Source organism: Rhincodon typus, chromosome 7 (genome assembly GCF_021869965.1).
Source record: "Rhincodon typus isolate 14 chromosome 7, sRhiTyp1.1, whole genome shotgun sequence".
Lineage (NCBI taxonomy): Eukaryota > Metazoa > Chordata > Chondrichthyes > Orectolobiformes > Rhincodontidae > Rhincodon > Rhincodon typus.
Genome location: NC_063338.1, coordinates 66,769,712 through 66,782,870, shown reverse-complemented (window position 1 = coordinate 66,782,870; position 13,159 = coordinate 66,769,712). Strand labels below are relative to the sequence as shown.

At 40.0% G+C, this 13,159-nt stretch overlaps 1 protein-coding gene across 1 annotated transcript in view; it reads left to right on the top strand.

The window, feature by feature from the left end:
* Window positions 1-1,405: 1,405 nt before the first annotated feature.
* Window positions 1,406-13,159, top strand: part of LOC109913647 (alpha-1,6-mannosylglycoprotein 6-beta-N-acetylglucosaminyltransferase A) — a 15,107-nt gene continuing 3,353 nt past the window's right edge. Inside the window, exons 1-2 of the mRNA XM_048599237.1 lie at window positions 1,406-1,807; window positions 12,524-12,694. Coding sequence (XP_048455194.1) covers window positions 1,567-1,807; window positions 12,524-12,694 — 412 coding nt within the window. The 5' untranslated portion in view covers window positions 1,406-1,566. The remainder of the gene's footprint in view (window positions 1,808-12,523; window positions 12,695-13,159) is intronic.

Here is a 13,159-nt window from a genome sequence, read left to right as displayed (position 1 = left end):
GTTCCAGTGAAGCCCAGCGCAAGCTGGAGGAACAACACCTAGTTTTTCCACTTGGGGACCCTACAGCCCTCCGGACTGAATTTTGAGTTCAACAGTTTTTAGGGCCTAAACTCTCCCATGTCCCAGCACCCCCACACGCATGCACACACACACCCTTGTTACCACAGAGCCTGCCATTACACACCCCCTGTTGTTAGTCACTAACAGTCCCCATTAACTATTCACCCTCCCAGCCTGATCGTTAGCAACTCCTTTGTCTGTCCAACTGTCTTTCTCTCTCTCTTTGGGCTTTATCCTATTGTTTACCCCCTACCCCGCCCATCTCCCTATTTTCTGCATATAAACTGACGTTTTCTTAGCCACCATCAATTCTAAGAAAGGGTCACCGGACCTGAAACGTTAACTCTGTTTGCTCCTCCACAGATGCTGCCAGACCTGCTGAGCTTTTCCAGCAACTTTGTTTTTGTTCCTGATTTACAGCATCCGCAGTTCTTTTGGTTTTTATTCAGTAGTTCTGCATAAACTGCTCAGCAGGTATTTGATTGCCTGTTTTGGCTTACAATTGATGAGGTGTGAAACAGCTGATTCAATTTGATTTTCCTTTGTTTGGAAGGTAAGGTTGAATCATGCAGTGTATTTTAATTGTTGGAAGTGAATAATTTGTTATCCCTTGAGCCAGTTTCTTGAGTAAAAAGACATGGGTCACCAGCATATCTCTGGTATGCTAAATTTGTAGACACTAGCAATTAACGAAGAAATTAGTAACTTGTGAATTCATCAAAATGTAGCAGTACAGAACATTGTATAATTCTTGATTCCTTCAGTGATTTCAAGCCACCCGTAGAATGAAGTAGTGAACACTATGTTCAAATGGAAGGAGAGTAGTAATTTGTGATTTGCTCAATATTGTTTTGCTTGCTTGCCAAGTTTGCAAATAAATCTGCAATATAAACAAAGCAATGTGAAAGCAGATCATGCATTTTGGATAGTGCTGAACAAATTATGCAGCACTTTACAAATACAAATTGAGTATATCCTGAAAGAATCATTTGACTAGTTAGGTATTGTAATAACTTTGGCAGTTGAACTTATTTTTGGAAATGTCATACCAACTTAGCAGGAGAAACAGAGGAAAAAGCAAAGCTAAATATTAATTAACAGATGTTACTAATTTCTAAAGTTACTTCAATTTCATTGCAGTCCATTGTTGTCTAACTGTTCTGTTACTATCATGATTTTAAAAAAAATCAATTCAAACTTTACAACAGTACAATTTGGATGAATCTTATTTCTGTTAAGGAAAATCATTTTTTTTTTTATTTTCCTGCCTCCGAAATGGGTGGTATTTTCTAAGTGCGATGAGATTTTTGTAAAACTTCTTTTTTTTTCCTTTTTGCCTAGGTTGGTTATGGCGGTATTGATATATCTGAACTCCCTGACTGAAGATGATTTTCCTAAAAGAAGAACTTCATACATATGAACAGGTTAACCTGGGTACATAACCAATAAGATCATGTACTTTATTTATGCATATTTCACTCCAGAATAACTTCACTGCTGAAAACAATGGCGTCCTTTCATCTGTGGAAGTTATCTTCACAAAAGCTAGGGTTTTTTTTGGTAACGTTTGGATTCATATGGGGAATGATGTTACTGCACTTTACCATCCAACAACGGACACAACATGAAAGCAGTACTATGCTTCGGGAGCAGATTCTGGACCTCAGTAAACGATACATCAAGGCATTAGCAGAAGAAAACCAAAACGTCGCTGATGGGCCATACGTTGGCACGATGACTGCATATGGTAAGTTACTCATCTTTATTGGTTCTGAAATATTTGTTACCTTTGAATTTTGAGTATTATATTTAATTCTTCCAGTTTATGGCTAATCTTAATAGAATCTAATTGGGTAAATATTATACATAAGGCATGGATTCAACCTTTCTATCATATAGGTTGCGCTACAGTTGATGTTGGGAATGATACTGCAATGATATTACGCCACCATCCCTAGGTCCTTTAGAGCCAACTTGAGTTCACCAGAATGCAATCATGATATAGTATTAACTTTAACAAAGGAAACAATTTGTTGATTTTGTTTTTAGTCGTTTCCTAGGATGGTGGATGTCACCAGCAATGTCACTTTTCATGCCCCTCCCTAATTCCTCTAAATATAGTGGTAAGGCACTGCTTTGAACCTGATGCATGTACAACTATTGTGCTGATAGGAAATAAATTCATGAATTTTATTCCATTGATTATTGAATGGAAGGAATAGAGTTCCAAGTCAGGATGCTGAGAGACATGAAGGGGAGTGTGTGTTTTCTGTGTGCCTCCTTTGTCCCTCCAGGTGGTAGAAATGCAGATTTTGAAGAAGTTGTTAGAAGATCCTTACCAAGTTGCTACAGTGCAACTTCTGTGTGGTGTGCACTGTTGCCACTGTGCATTGTTTGTTTGTGGAAGGAGTGAGTGTTTAAGCACTTGATAGAGCAGGTTGTCTTTTGCCTAATGGTTTCAAGCTTCTTGTGTTGTTGGAATCATGCCTATTCTAGCAAAAGCAGAGTATTCCATCACACTGTTGCCTTGTAGATGGTGGAAAGAGTTTGGCATCAGGAGGTGTTACTTACCTCAATTGCTAGTCCCTGTCCTGCGTTTATAGCCATGGTATTTATATGACTGGCCCTATTCAGTTTCTGAGCAACAATAACCTCCCCCAGGATATTGGGAGATTCAGCAATTAATAATGCCATTAAATGTCAAGAGGAGATTAAATTATTTATTGTTGAAGTTTGTAATTGCCCAGTACTTAAGTGATATGACAGTTACTTGCTATTTATCACCCAAATCTGGATGTTGTCTAGGTCTTGCTGCATTTGGAAACTGGCTTCTTCAATATCTGAGGAGTAACAAATAGTTCTGAATAAATGTGTAATCATTGGTGAATATCCCCATTCTGATCTTTTTTATGTTGAAACTAATGGCCACTGAAGCAGTTGAAATTGCTTGGGCCAAGGCCTGAGTAACTCTTGCAGCAATATCATGGAATTCAGATGAATGATCTCCAACAATCCTAACCATGTACCTTTTTGTGACACACATCTTCAACTGGTAGAGAGTTTTCTTCATGATCTCCACTGACATCAATTTAGCCCCTTGATGCTAAACTTATCCAAATTTTGCCTTGATGTCAAGGGCAGTCACAATCCCCTCTCCTTTCTGCAGTTTTTAGTGTTTTATCCCTGGATGATATAGCCATCCCTCTTTATTCCTTTTTTGAAGTCCAGTGGGTAGAACTTTCTTTGGTTCATGAGATCAGCAAGTAGAATTTCTTTGCAGATGAGGAATAGTAAGTTTCTACAGGTATTTAAAGTTTAAGAATAAATTTTAACGTTGGTCCTGTAGAGAGATTAGGGAGTTGATAGTAGATGAGTAGGAAACAGGATGAAATGATCAAATATTTTACTTTGTTCTTCACTATAGAGAATATAAAAGAATTCCAATAGCAGCTGAAAATCAGAAGGTGGAAGAAGGAGAGGAACTTGTTAAAATTTAGTACTACTTTCCTATTGATTCTAAGTAAACTGATGGAGCTGTCTAAGTCCGTATACTTGTTGGATTTCATCCCAAAATTTTCACGTGTTAATGAGGTAGTAGATGTATTGGTGTTAATTCTGTAAAGCTTGATTGTTTCTGGAAATGTCCTATGAAACAAGAATGAAGTGTATATATAACCCCTCCACTGAAGAAGGGAAGGAAATTATTGCCAGTTAGCTTGACATCTGTAATGGGGAAAGTGCTAAAAATTATTGGGAGGGAGGTTGTAGCTGAGCAGTTCAGAAAACCTCAGTAATTAGGAAGATTGTGAAACCAATTGTTTAACCAACTTATTGACTTTGACTTTGGGTCATACAGCACAGAAACAGACCCTTCAGTCCATGCCGACCAAGTTTCCCAAACTAAACTCATCCCATTTGCCATATTTGCTTGTAAACCTTTCCTATTCATGTTACCTATCCAAATGTCTTTTAAATGTTGTAACTGTACCTACATCTGTTACTTTCTCTGGCTGTTTGTTCCATATTTGAACCACTCCATGTGTGGAAAAAGTTGCCCCTCAAGTCCCTTTTTAAAAAATCTCTCCTCTTTCCCCCTAAAATTTTGCCCTCTGGTTTTGAACTCCCCAACTGTAGGGAAAAGACCTTAGCTGTTCACCTTTATCTATGACTCATATGACCCTTATAAATCTTTAAGGTCATCCTTGAACCTCCTATCCTCCAGTGGAAAAAGTCCCAGCTTATCCAGCCTCTCCTTTATAACTCTACCTCAGATAACAACATTTTTTTTGTAAATTTTTTTTCTGTACCCTCTCCAGTTTTTTAATGTCCTTCCTACAGTAAAACTACCAGATCTGTACACTACTCCAAAAGTGGCCTCACCGATGTCCTGTATAGTCTCAACGTGATGTCCCAACTCCTAAACTCTGAGCAATGAAAGCAAGATGCATCTTACTGCTTAAAGAAGAGTCTGCAGGTGTGCTGTACTTAAATTTTAGAATGTATTCAATAAGTTGCCAAATAAAAGGTTATTACACCAAGAAGGAGCTTATGATGTAGGAGATTGGCTTTGTGACCTAGAACCTTCCCTTGCTCTCACCGTGGGAGTGGGGGTCTGAGTTGGCAACGGTGACCCCCGTAGAAGTTGTTGCCTCAGTTGTGAGCACTGGGCACACAAGGTGTCGGGTGACCAAGTCCCCTCATCCTGATGGAGGAACTCCAGGATATCTTTTTCCAGCAGAAGCTTAGTCATATAGAGTCCATTAAGCATTGAACAGTTGGGATTTCTTTTGTTTCAGCTTTTGTCAGCATGGAGATTAAAACCAAATCCAACAATTGACAGGAATGTGAAGTGATGATATCAAGGTTTCTTTCAAGGCATCATTAGGGAGTTGAGAAGTAAAGAAGCCTTTTCTTCCAATTCCTGCTGCTCTTGCAGAGGTGGTTGTAAGGTTTTGATTCTGCGCAAGCTGGATGTGGAGGTGATCCTTTAGACTTGTGCTAAGGGCATGCTATTCGTGTTTACGGACCCTGCAGAGGATGTGTCAAGAGACAACAAGGTGCAGAGCTGGATGAACACAGCAGGCCAAGCAGCATCGTAGGAGCGGAAAGGCTGACGTTTCGGGCCTAGACCCTCCTTCAGTGTGTCAAGAGGTCTACTCTGCAGCTGCATTCATAAGGATCAACTAGAATAAATGTAATGAACTACCGGTTGGTACGTAGAAAATTTGTCCCTGCTGTTGGAGCTCGGGTGGAGAATGACTGATTCCTCTAACTAGGAGTCTAGCCTTGCCTGCTGAAGAATCTGACCAGTGAATTGTCAAGAGGCAGAACCCAAGGTGTCTATTCACTTAGTATGCTAGACAGAACTTCCATCTTCTATCCGCCTCCCCTTCTCTCCCTATTTATTTCAGAACCCCCTTCCCCTCCCCCATTTCTGAAGAAGGGTCTAGGCCCGAAACAGCAGCCCTCCTGCTCCTCTGCTGTTTGGCCTGCTGTGTTCATCCAGCTCTACACCTTGTTATCTCAGATTCTCCAGCATCTGCAGTTCCTACTATCTCTCTACTTCAAGTATTGTCTTGCAGGGTTGAATAATGGTCATAAACCAGCTGAATGCTGCCATGCCACAGTACCAGCTGGCCACTTCGGTCCTTCCCCAGGAGTTTGTCACCAAACGTACCACAAAAATTCAACTCCGTATTGCTGTCCCAGAAAAATTAGGTATTAAGTCTCCCACTTAGGTAGGGTGGTCAGGCATCGGCGAGTATCTGCACCCAGATAGTAACCTTCCATCTTTTAGACCCTTCTGGAATGTTGTTTTTACATTTTGCCATCTCCAAAGTTGTGCACTGTGACCCGTTACTTCCATCAGGTGTATGGCCTCCATTCCAGCATACAGTTTCAGTTTATGGAGTGGACAGGCCTTCAGACCTCCTACCAGGAATTTCTTGCAATTTAATTTTACCTGATCAAGGCTTGGGACATGGTCAGTTCTCACTGGAGTGTTTGCCATGTGAAGATGCCAGCTGAGTAAGGTGGCTGTTGCTCAAGAACTAAGTACCTTCACCAGTGCACTGTTTCTTTGCGAAAGAGAGTTCAGGATGCTGCACTGACTAGACTTGAATGTGTTGAATGGCGCCGGAGTGGGCTGGATGACGCTGGAGCAATTGATTGCCACCCACCCTAACAGCCAACGTCCAACGTATGGCTTGAACCATCCAGAGCCTCCTTACTGTGGTGCTCGGCACAAATGCGCAGGAGATTGAGATGGTTCAAGCAAGCAGTAAGCTTCTGGATGAGCTGACCCCTGTCTCTTCAGAATTTGACAGTGGCCCCAGATACCGAGTGATCCTGCACCCAATTATGTGAGCCAACTCCAAGAAATTTCCTCATGCCCTTTTAAAATGGCAGTTTCCTGCAGGAGATAATGCTGCACACTTTCTACTTACTCAGTTTTTGTTTTCCATCTGACTATACCTTGTCACAAGCACTTTACATTCTGCTGCAAGATTCCCAGTGGAGGGCCCTCTATATGTGGCAGTCCAATACAATAAATATTTGAGCAGATTCATTTTGATGCCAAGCCATATCACTTTTGTGAATGAATGAAACAATATTTTGTTTATTTTAGTTGTTTGTTTGCAGCTCCTGTTAATTTCTTAAATGGACTTCTGCCAAATTTTATGGTTGCATTTCAGCCAATGCTGCTAAACAACACAAATTTTTCAGTGAGGGATGGACCAATTGGAGGACAATCCCATCGATCTATTCCAGTGCCTGGCCAATGTGGCTAGGATCAAGAAAAGATCCAAGCAGTTGGCCATGACAAGCTTGCAGTACATGTCTGCCCTTTCCGTGGTTATGTTTATGCACAAGTGTCTGTGGTGTCCACTGATATAATGGCTGCCTTTAGGGATCAGTGAGCCCTATGGGAACTGGGGTACGTCACCCCTGAAATGACATTTGGATTTAATTTTCACAAGCTTCTGTTGACCATTTATTGAATTTTTCATACAATGCCCCAACATGAGTATCTAAATTATGACTGTTTGTTTAACTTAAGATACGAGGTTAACAGGCTGGCTGACAGAAAACACTGTCCACAAATGTTTTTTTCCTGGTTGATTGACAGAATATAAGTTAAGTTCCATTAGTGCCTGTTCTGAGGCCTCGGGTTTGCAATTATATTGGTGTCTTTGAGAGGATTGAAGGTATGGTAAATAAACTTCCAGATGACACCAAGATAACTAAGATGTGTTGTGAAGAAGACATGAGGTTGTAAACAGGTTGAGTGAGAGCGTGAGCAAAAACATCTGGCAGATGGATATAATGCAGGAAGATGTGAAGCTGTTCATTTGGACAGTAAGAATAAAAAGTGCAAGGTAGTATTTAAAGGGTGAATAAGTGCAGAATTCCAATGTGTAGAAGGATCGAGGTGTTCTAGTGAATGATTCACAAAGTTGTGCATAATTAATTAAGAACACATTGGGATACTATATTAGGAGAGGAGTTGAATATAACTGAAGCATAACATCCTTAATTTTATGCAAGGTACTGGTGAGTCTATGTTTCCAATACTATATGCAGTTTTGATCTTTTAAGGAAATATCTAAATACATTGGAGGCATTTGAGAGGAGCTTTAACTGAATTGGAATAAGTTGGTTGTGAAATGAAGATAGATTAGACAGGCTGCATCTGAGTTAAGAGGCGTGATGGGCAACTTGATTGAAGTGTACATAATCCTGAATAGCCTTCACAAAGTGGACACGGAAAGGGCACTTCTCCAGAGGAGGCGATGGCCTAATTGTATTATCACCAGACTATTAATCCAAAAACTGGACTAACGTTCTGGGGAAACCAAAAGAACTGCGGATGCTGTAAATCAGGAACAAAAACAAAGTTGCTGGAAAAGCTCAGCAGGTCTGGCAGCATCTGTGAAGGAAAAAACAGAGTTAACGTTTTGGGTCCGGTGAACGTTAACTCTGTTTTCTCCTTCACAGATGCTGCCAGACCTGCTGAGCTTTTCCAGCAACTTTGTTTTTGTTGTTGTTGTTATGTTCTGGGGACATGCTTTTGAATGCCACCACAGCAAATGGTGGAATTTGAATTCAATTTAAAAATCCTGGAATTAAGAATCTACTGATGACCATTATCATAGAACCCATTTGGCTCACTAATGTCCTTCAGAGAAGGAAAGCTGCCATCTTCACCAGGTCTGACTGACATGTAATTCTAGACCCACAGCAATGTGGTTGACTCTAAATTGCCCTCTGAAATGGCCTAGCAAGCCACTCGGTTATACTAATAGATACGAAGTTTCAAAGAAATGACAACAGGAGGACGACAGTGGTTCAAGAAGGCAACGCAACCGTTTTCTCAAGGGCAACTAGGGATGGGCGATAGATGTTGGCTAGCTAGCAATACCCACATCCCTTGAGTGAAAAAAGAATTATTCCTTTTTTGAGTGACTGTAAATAGAAACTTGGAGTTGTTGCTTGATTATAATCGAAGTAAATGTAACTGCTACAAAGAGGCCTGTCCTTAAAACTCACCATGATCCAAAGTTGAAATAACTGCCATTGTTTGAGAGTTTGATAATTGTTCTTCCTTTGTGTAAACCTTTTGAAGTGGTTCTAAAAATTTAAACTGATTTTCTTCTGGGCATGTGGATGCTATTAGGTGTTTTTTGAAAGATTGGATTTTTTTTTAATCTGCAAAAACTGATAACCCCAAAAAAACTAGAAAATAGTTTTTTTTTATATTCTAAGATTTTCAGTAAAGCAGTTCACCGGTGGGCATACTTTTTGTTCTGTTTTACTCTTAAATATTTATTTTTCAGTGAACACCATTTTCAAGTGTATTAATCAAACTTTACTAAGTTGCCACTCCAAGATTTGTTTTGTCCCTTGTTAAATTAAAAACAGTTTTTATGTGGTCTTCAAGTTTGTATGTAAAATAGCACAAACTGAGAATACACATTCATGTCTTTATCCACAGGAATTATCTAGTTTTGTCTTGGTGTGCTTGAATGTCATACTTTTACAAGAGTAAATCTAATTCCTGAATTCTCCTTCCACCCTATTTCGCAGCAAAGAATTCTGCATTTGAACAACTTACTCTGCAAGGAGTACCTTTTCTCAACTTCTAAAAAAATTCATGCATGGGAGGTGGGTATTGCTTGTTCCCCTAATGCCGATAGGAATGGGGTGGTGAGATGCCTTCTTGAATTGCAGCAGTTCAGTATGATATAGGTGTCTTGCCTGCTATTCCCTGTCCTTTTTTTTAGATGGTTGAGGTCTTAGGTTTGGAAAGTGCTGTCTGTGGAGCATTGGATAGTTTCAGTGATGGTACAAATGGCACGCACTGCTGTTACTGCATGTCTGGTAGACAGAGTGATTATTGAGCATATTAGCTGGGGTCCCATTCAAGTGGGTTGCTTTGTCCTGGATGATTTTGAGCTTCGTGTTGGAGAGTATTCCATCACACACATGACTAGTGCCTTGTAGATGGTGAATAGGCCTTGAGGAGTTGGAGGTGAGTTACTCCCCACACAATTCCTAGCCTTCAACCTGTCCTTTTATAGCAGCATTATTTATTTGGCTGTTCCATTTCAGTTTCTGTTAAGTGAGAACCCTGCATATTGATTATGGGGGATTCAGACATGGCGATACCGTTGTCAAGGAGTATTGGTTGGATTCTCTCTTGGAGTTGGTCATTGGCCAGTACTTGTGTGGTACAAATGTCAGCCTGAGGCTGAGTATTGTCCAGGTCTTAAAGCAGTTCCTGACCAAACTCAGTAAGTATCTGAGGAGTTCCACCAATGGTGCTGAACATCCCCACTTCTGACCTTGTGATATAGACAAAGCAATTGATGAAGCGTTGAAGATAGTTGGGCCTAGAACATCATCCTGAGGAATTCTTGCACTGATGCCCTGTGGCTTAGATGAACGATCTCCATGACAATGCCATGACAATCAACCTTTTTGCTAGGTATGACTCCAGTGAAAAATCTTTTACCCGATTCCATTTTTAACTTGTTTTTTTCAGGGCTCCTTGGTGCCACAGTCACTGTGCAGTGTTGCCTTGATTTCAAGTGTAGCTGCCTTAACTTTCCCTTTTTGAGTTAAGCTCTTTTTTGTCCTTGGTTGTTTGAGCCAAGTCTGTAGGAGGATAGGAGCTCTGCAGTCCTTGCTGAACCCCAACTGCCCCATCTGTGAGAAGATTATTATTGAGGTAAGTGTTTGATACTGCTGCCGATGACCATTTCCATCACTTTCAGTTAGAGTTGAACCACGGTGTATTTAGCTGGGTTGTATTTTTTTGACCTTTTTCTGTGGACCGAACATACCTAGCTAACTTTCCACGTTATTTCGTGGACGCTCGTGTTGTAACTAAAGGAACAGCTTGCTTAGCTGCACAGCTGTAGAACACTAGCCTTCAATATATTTCCTGGAAAACTGCCAGGGCCCATAGCCTTTGCAATACACAGGTAGTTCTATAATGCAATAGTTGTGTTCTTCTGTAACATTGCGCTGTAGGGGAAATCGCACAATCTATACAGCAGAAAGTTCATGTTATCCAAACAGCATCCACTATTCATCAATTGCGTTACAGCCAATTTGCATTAACGAAACATGCGTTATAGCAGAATTATCTGTATTCAATGCCTTCTAATTGACAAGCAATGACTAGTGGATGCCTCGGGCTCCAGACCCCAAAAATTTACAACTGAGACACCTACAATAGGTTGAGCAGTAAGTTGCAATGAAGAAATAAGAAATTTACAACTGGATATGGATAGCTTGGGTGAATGGGCCAAAATTTGGCAGATGGAGTTTAACTTTTTAATCCATTTTGATTCAAGGAATAAAGGGGCAACTTATTATCAAGGTGAAGAGAAAATTCAACATGCTTTGGTGCAGAGGATCTGGGTATTCTCACGCATGAATTACAAAAGGCTAATTTGCACCTACAGTGGGTAATAAGGCAGGCAAATGGAATTTTGGCATTTATTGCTAAAGGAATGGAGTACAAAAGCAGGGAAGAGTTGTTGCCTTGAACATTTGATATACTGTGTACAGTTTTTTTGGTTCCTTTCCTTAAGGAAAGATGTAGTTGCATTGTAGCTAGTTCACGAGATTAATTCCAAAAATGAGAGGCTTATGAGGAGAGATTCAGCAGTTTAGACCTATACTTACTAGCGTTTAGAAGAATGAGGGGAGATCTAATTGAGAAGTGTAAAATACTAAAGGGAATTGACAAAATAGACACTGGCTGTTTTTTTTTTTCCCCTCTTGTGGGGCAAACTAGAATGAGAGGTGATAGTTTTAGGCTAAGTGGTGGCAGACTTAAAACAAATGAGAAATTACTTCTCTCCAATGTTGAATCTATGGAAACCACTACCCTAACGTGGAGGGTATCTTCAATGTGAAGGTGGATATGCTCACTCCTGATGTCTGCTACAAGTAGGTTGGTGAGGGCAGAAACCATTTTGTTTTTCTCTTGTTTTCCTCATCTCTTGTCACAGGCTATCCCAAGTATCCATGTGATTTTGGACTTGGTTAATCTGGTCACTGGTGATGCTACTGAATCAGTCTTGTTGACAAACATCGAAGTCCCCCATCCAGAGTAAATTCTGTGCTCTTGCCACCCTCATTGTGTCCTTCAAGTGGTGTTCAACATGAAGGGAAACTGGTTTGTCAGCTGGGGGTATTAAGTGGTAATCGCAGATTTCTTTGCCCATGCTTGACTTGATGCCTTAAGTTTTGGGTTCCAGATTCCATGTAGGAGACTTTAAAGGCAACTCCCTTTCTTATACCAACGGGCTCGCACCTCTGGTCCTGTGAGTGGGATTGGACAAACAACGAACGGTGATCGTGGTATTTGGAATACAGTTGTAATCTCAGAATTATATCTTGCACGCTGTCGGGATGTTGCTTAACCAGTCTGTGGGACAGCTGTTCCAATTTAGGATAAACACCATGATGTTAATAAGGAGTAATACGTAGAGTCAACAGGACTTTGTATACCATTGTTTCCTTTCTTTGGTCAATGTTGACAATAGGTTTTATCACCATTTGGCCACTTTTTTTAATTCCAGATTTATTAATTCAATTCATATTTCACCATCTAGCATGATAGGTTTTGAACCCAAGCCCTCAGTGACTGTGACAAACTATGAGCAAAACTTTGTTATATCTTACCTTCCCATATAATCTCGTAAGTACACTACTGTAATGCACAATAAAAGATTATTCACTCATTACTTGGGTCAAATGACTGTTGCATCGTCTATTATGAGCGTGGCTACACTTTTTTTTTGCATATTTGTGTTCCCTGGATGTACTGAACATTTTCCCTCCCCCTTTTCCTCAGGATCATATGATCTTTCTTAAGTTCCACGTAAATTGGTCAATTTGTTATCAGAAATGTCACTAAAATTAGTTTATATTTAAATATTTCCAGATTTGAAGAAGACGTTGGCTGTTCTCCTTGATAATATTTTACAACGTCTTGGAAAGTTGGAGTCCAAAGTAGACAACCTGATGATTTTAAATGGGACAGGGATAAATTCTACTAATGCTACTACTACTGTGAGCCCCAGCTCTGTCACTGTTGAGAAAGTTAATGTGGCAGGTAAGTACATAATTTCCGTCTATAACCCACTTTAAGTGGCGTATCACTTAATTTTTGTTGGAGAAAGTTACCCACTATTTTTCTAAAATATTAGAACATTGCAATAAAAATAGGCCATATTCCCTAGGTACCTTTTAAACTTTAAGAGCTTTGACGTTTCTTTTGAGCAGTTTGCATTTATTTAATTCCCAGATTTTTTTTTTTAAAACCCCTGTTTTACAAGTTCAGTCCTTTTCCTGCTGTTCCTCTCTTTAAATACTCACTAGCATTTGTGTGTTTCAGACCAAAGATGATACCCCATTTTCTTTGCAATCAGACACTGAGCTACCTGTAGAGAAGGTGCTTTGATTCAAGTGGAATATTAAACCAGTTTTTTTGACTTTCTGAACTGAACCTTGAAGGGCCAGTACCTGGAATTTTAAATAAAACCAAAATACTGCAGATTCTGAAAATCTGACGTAAATG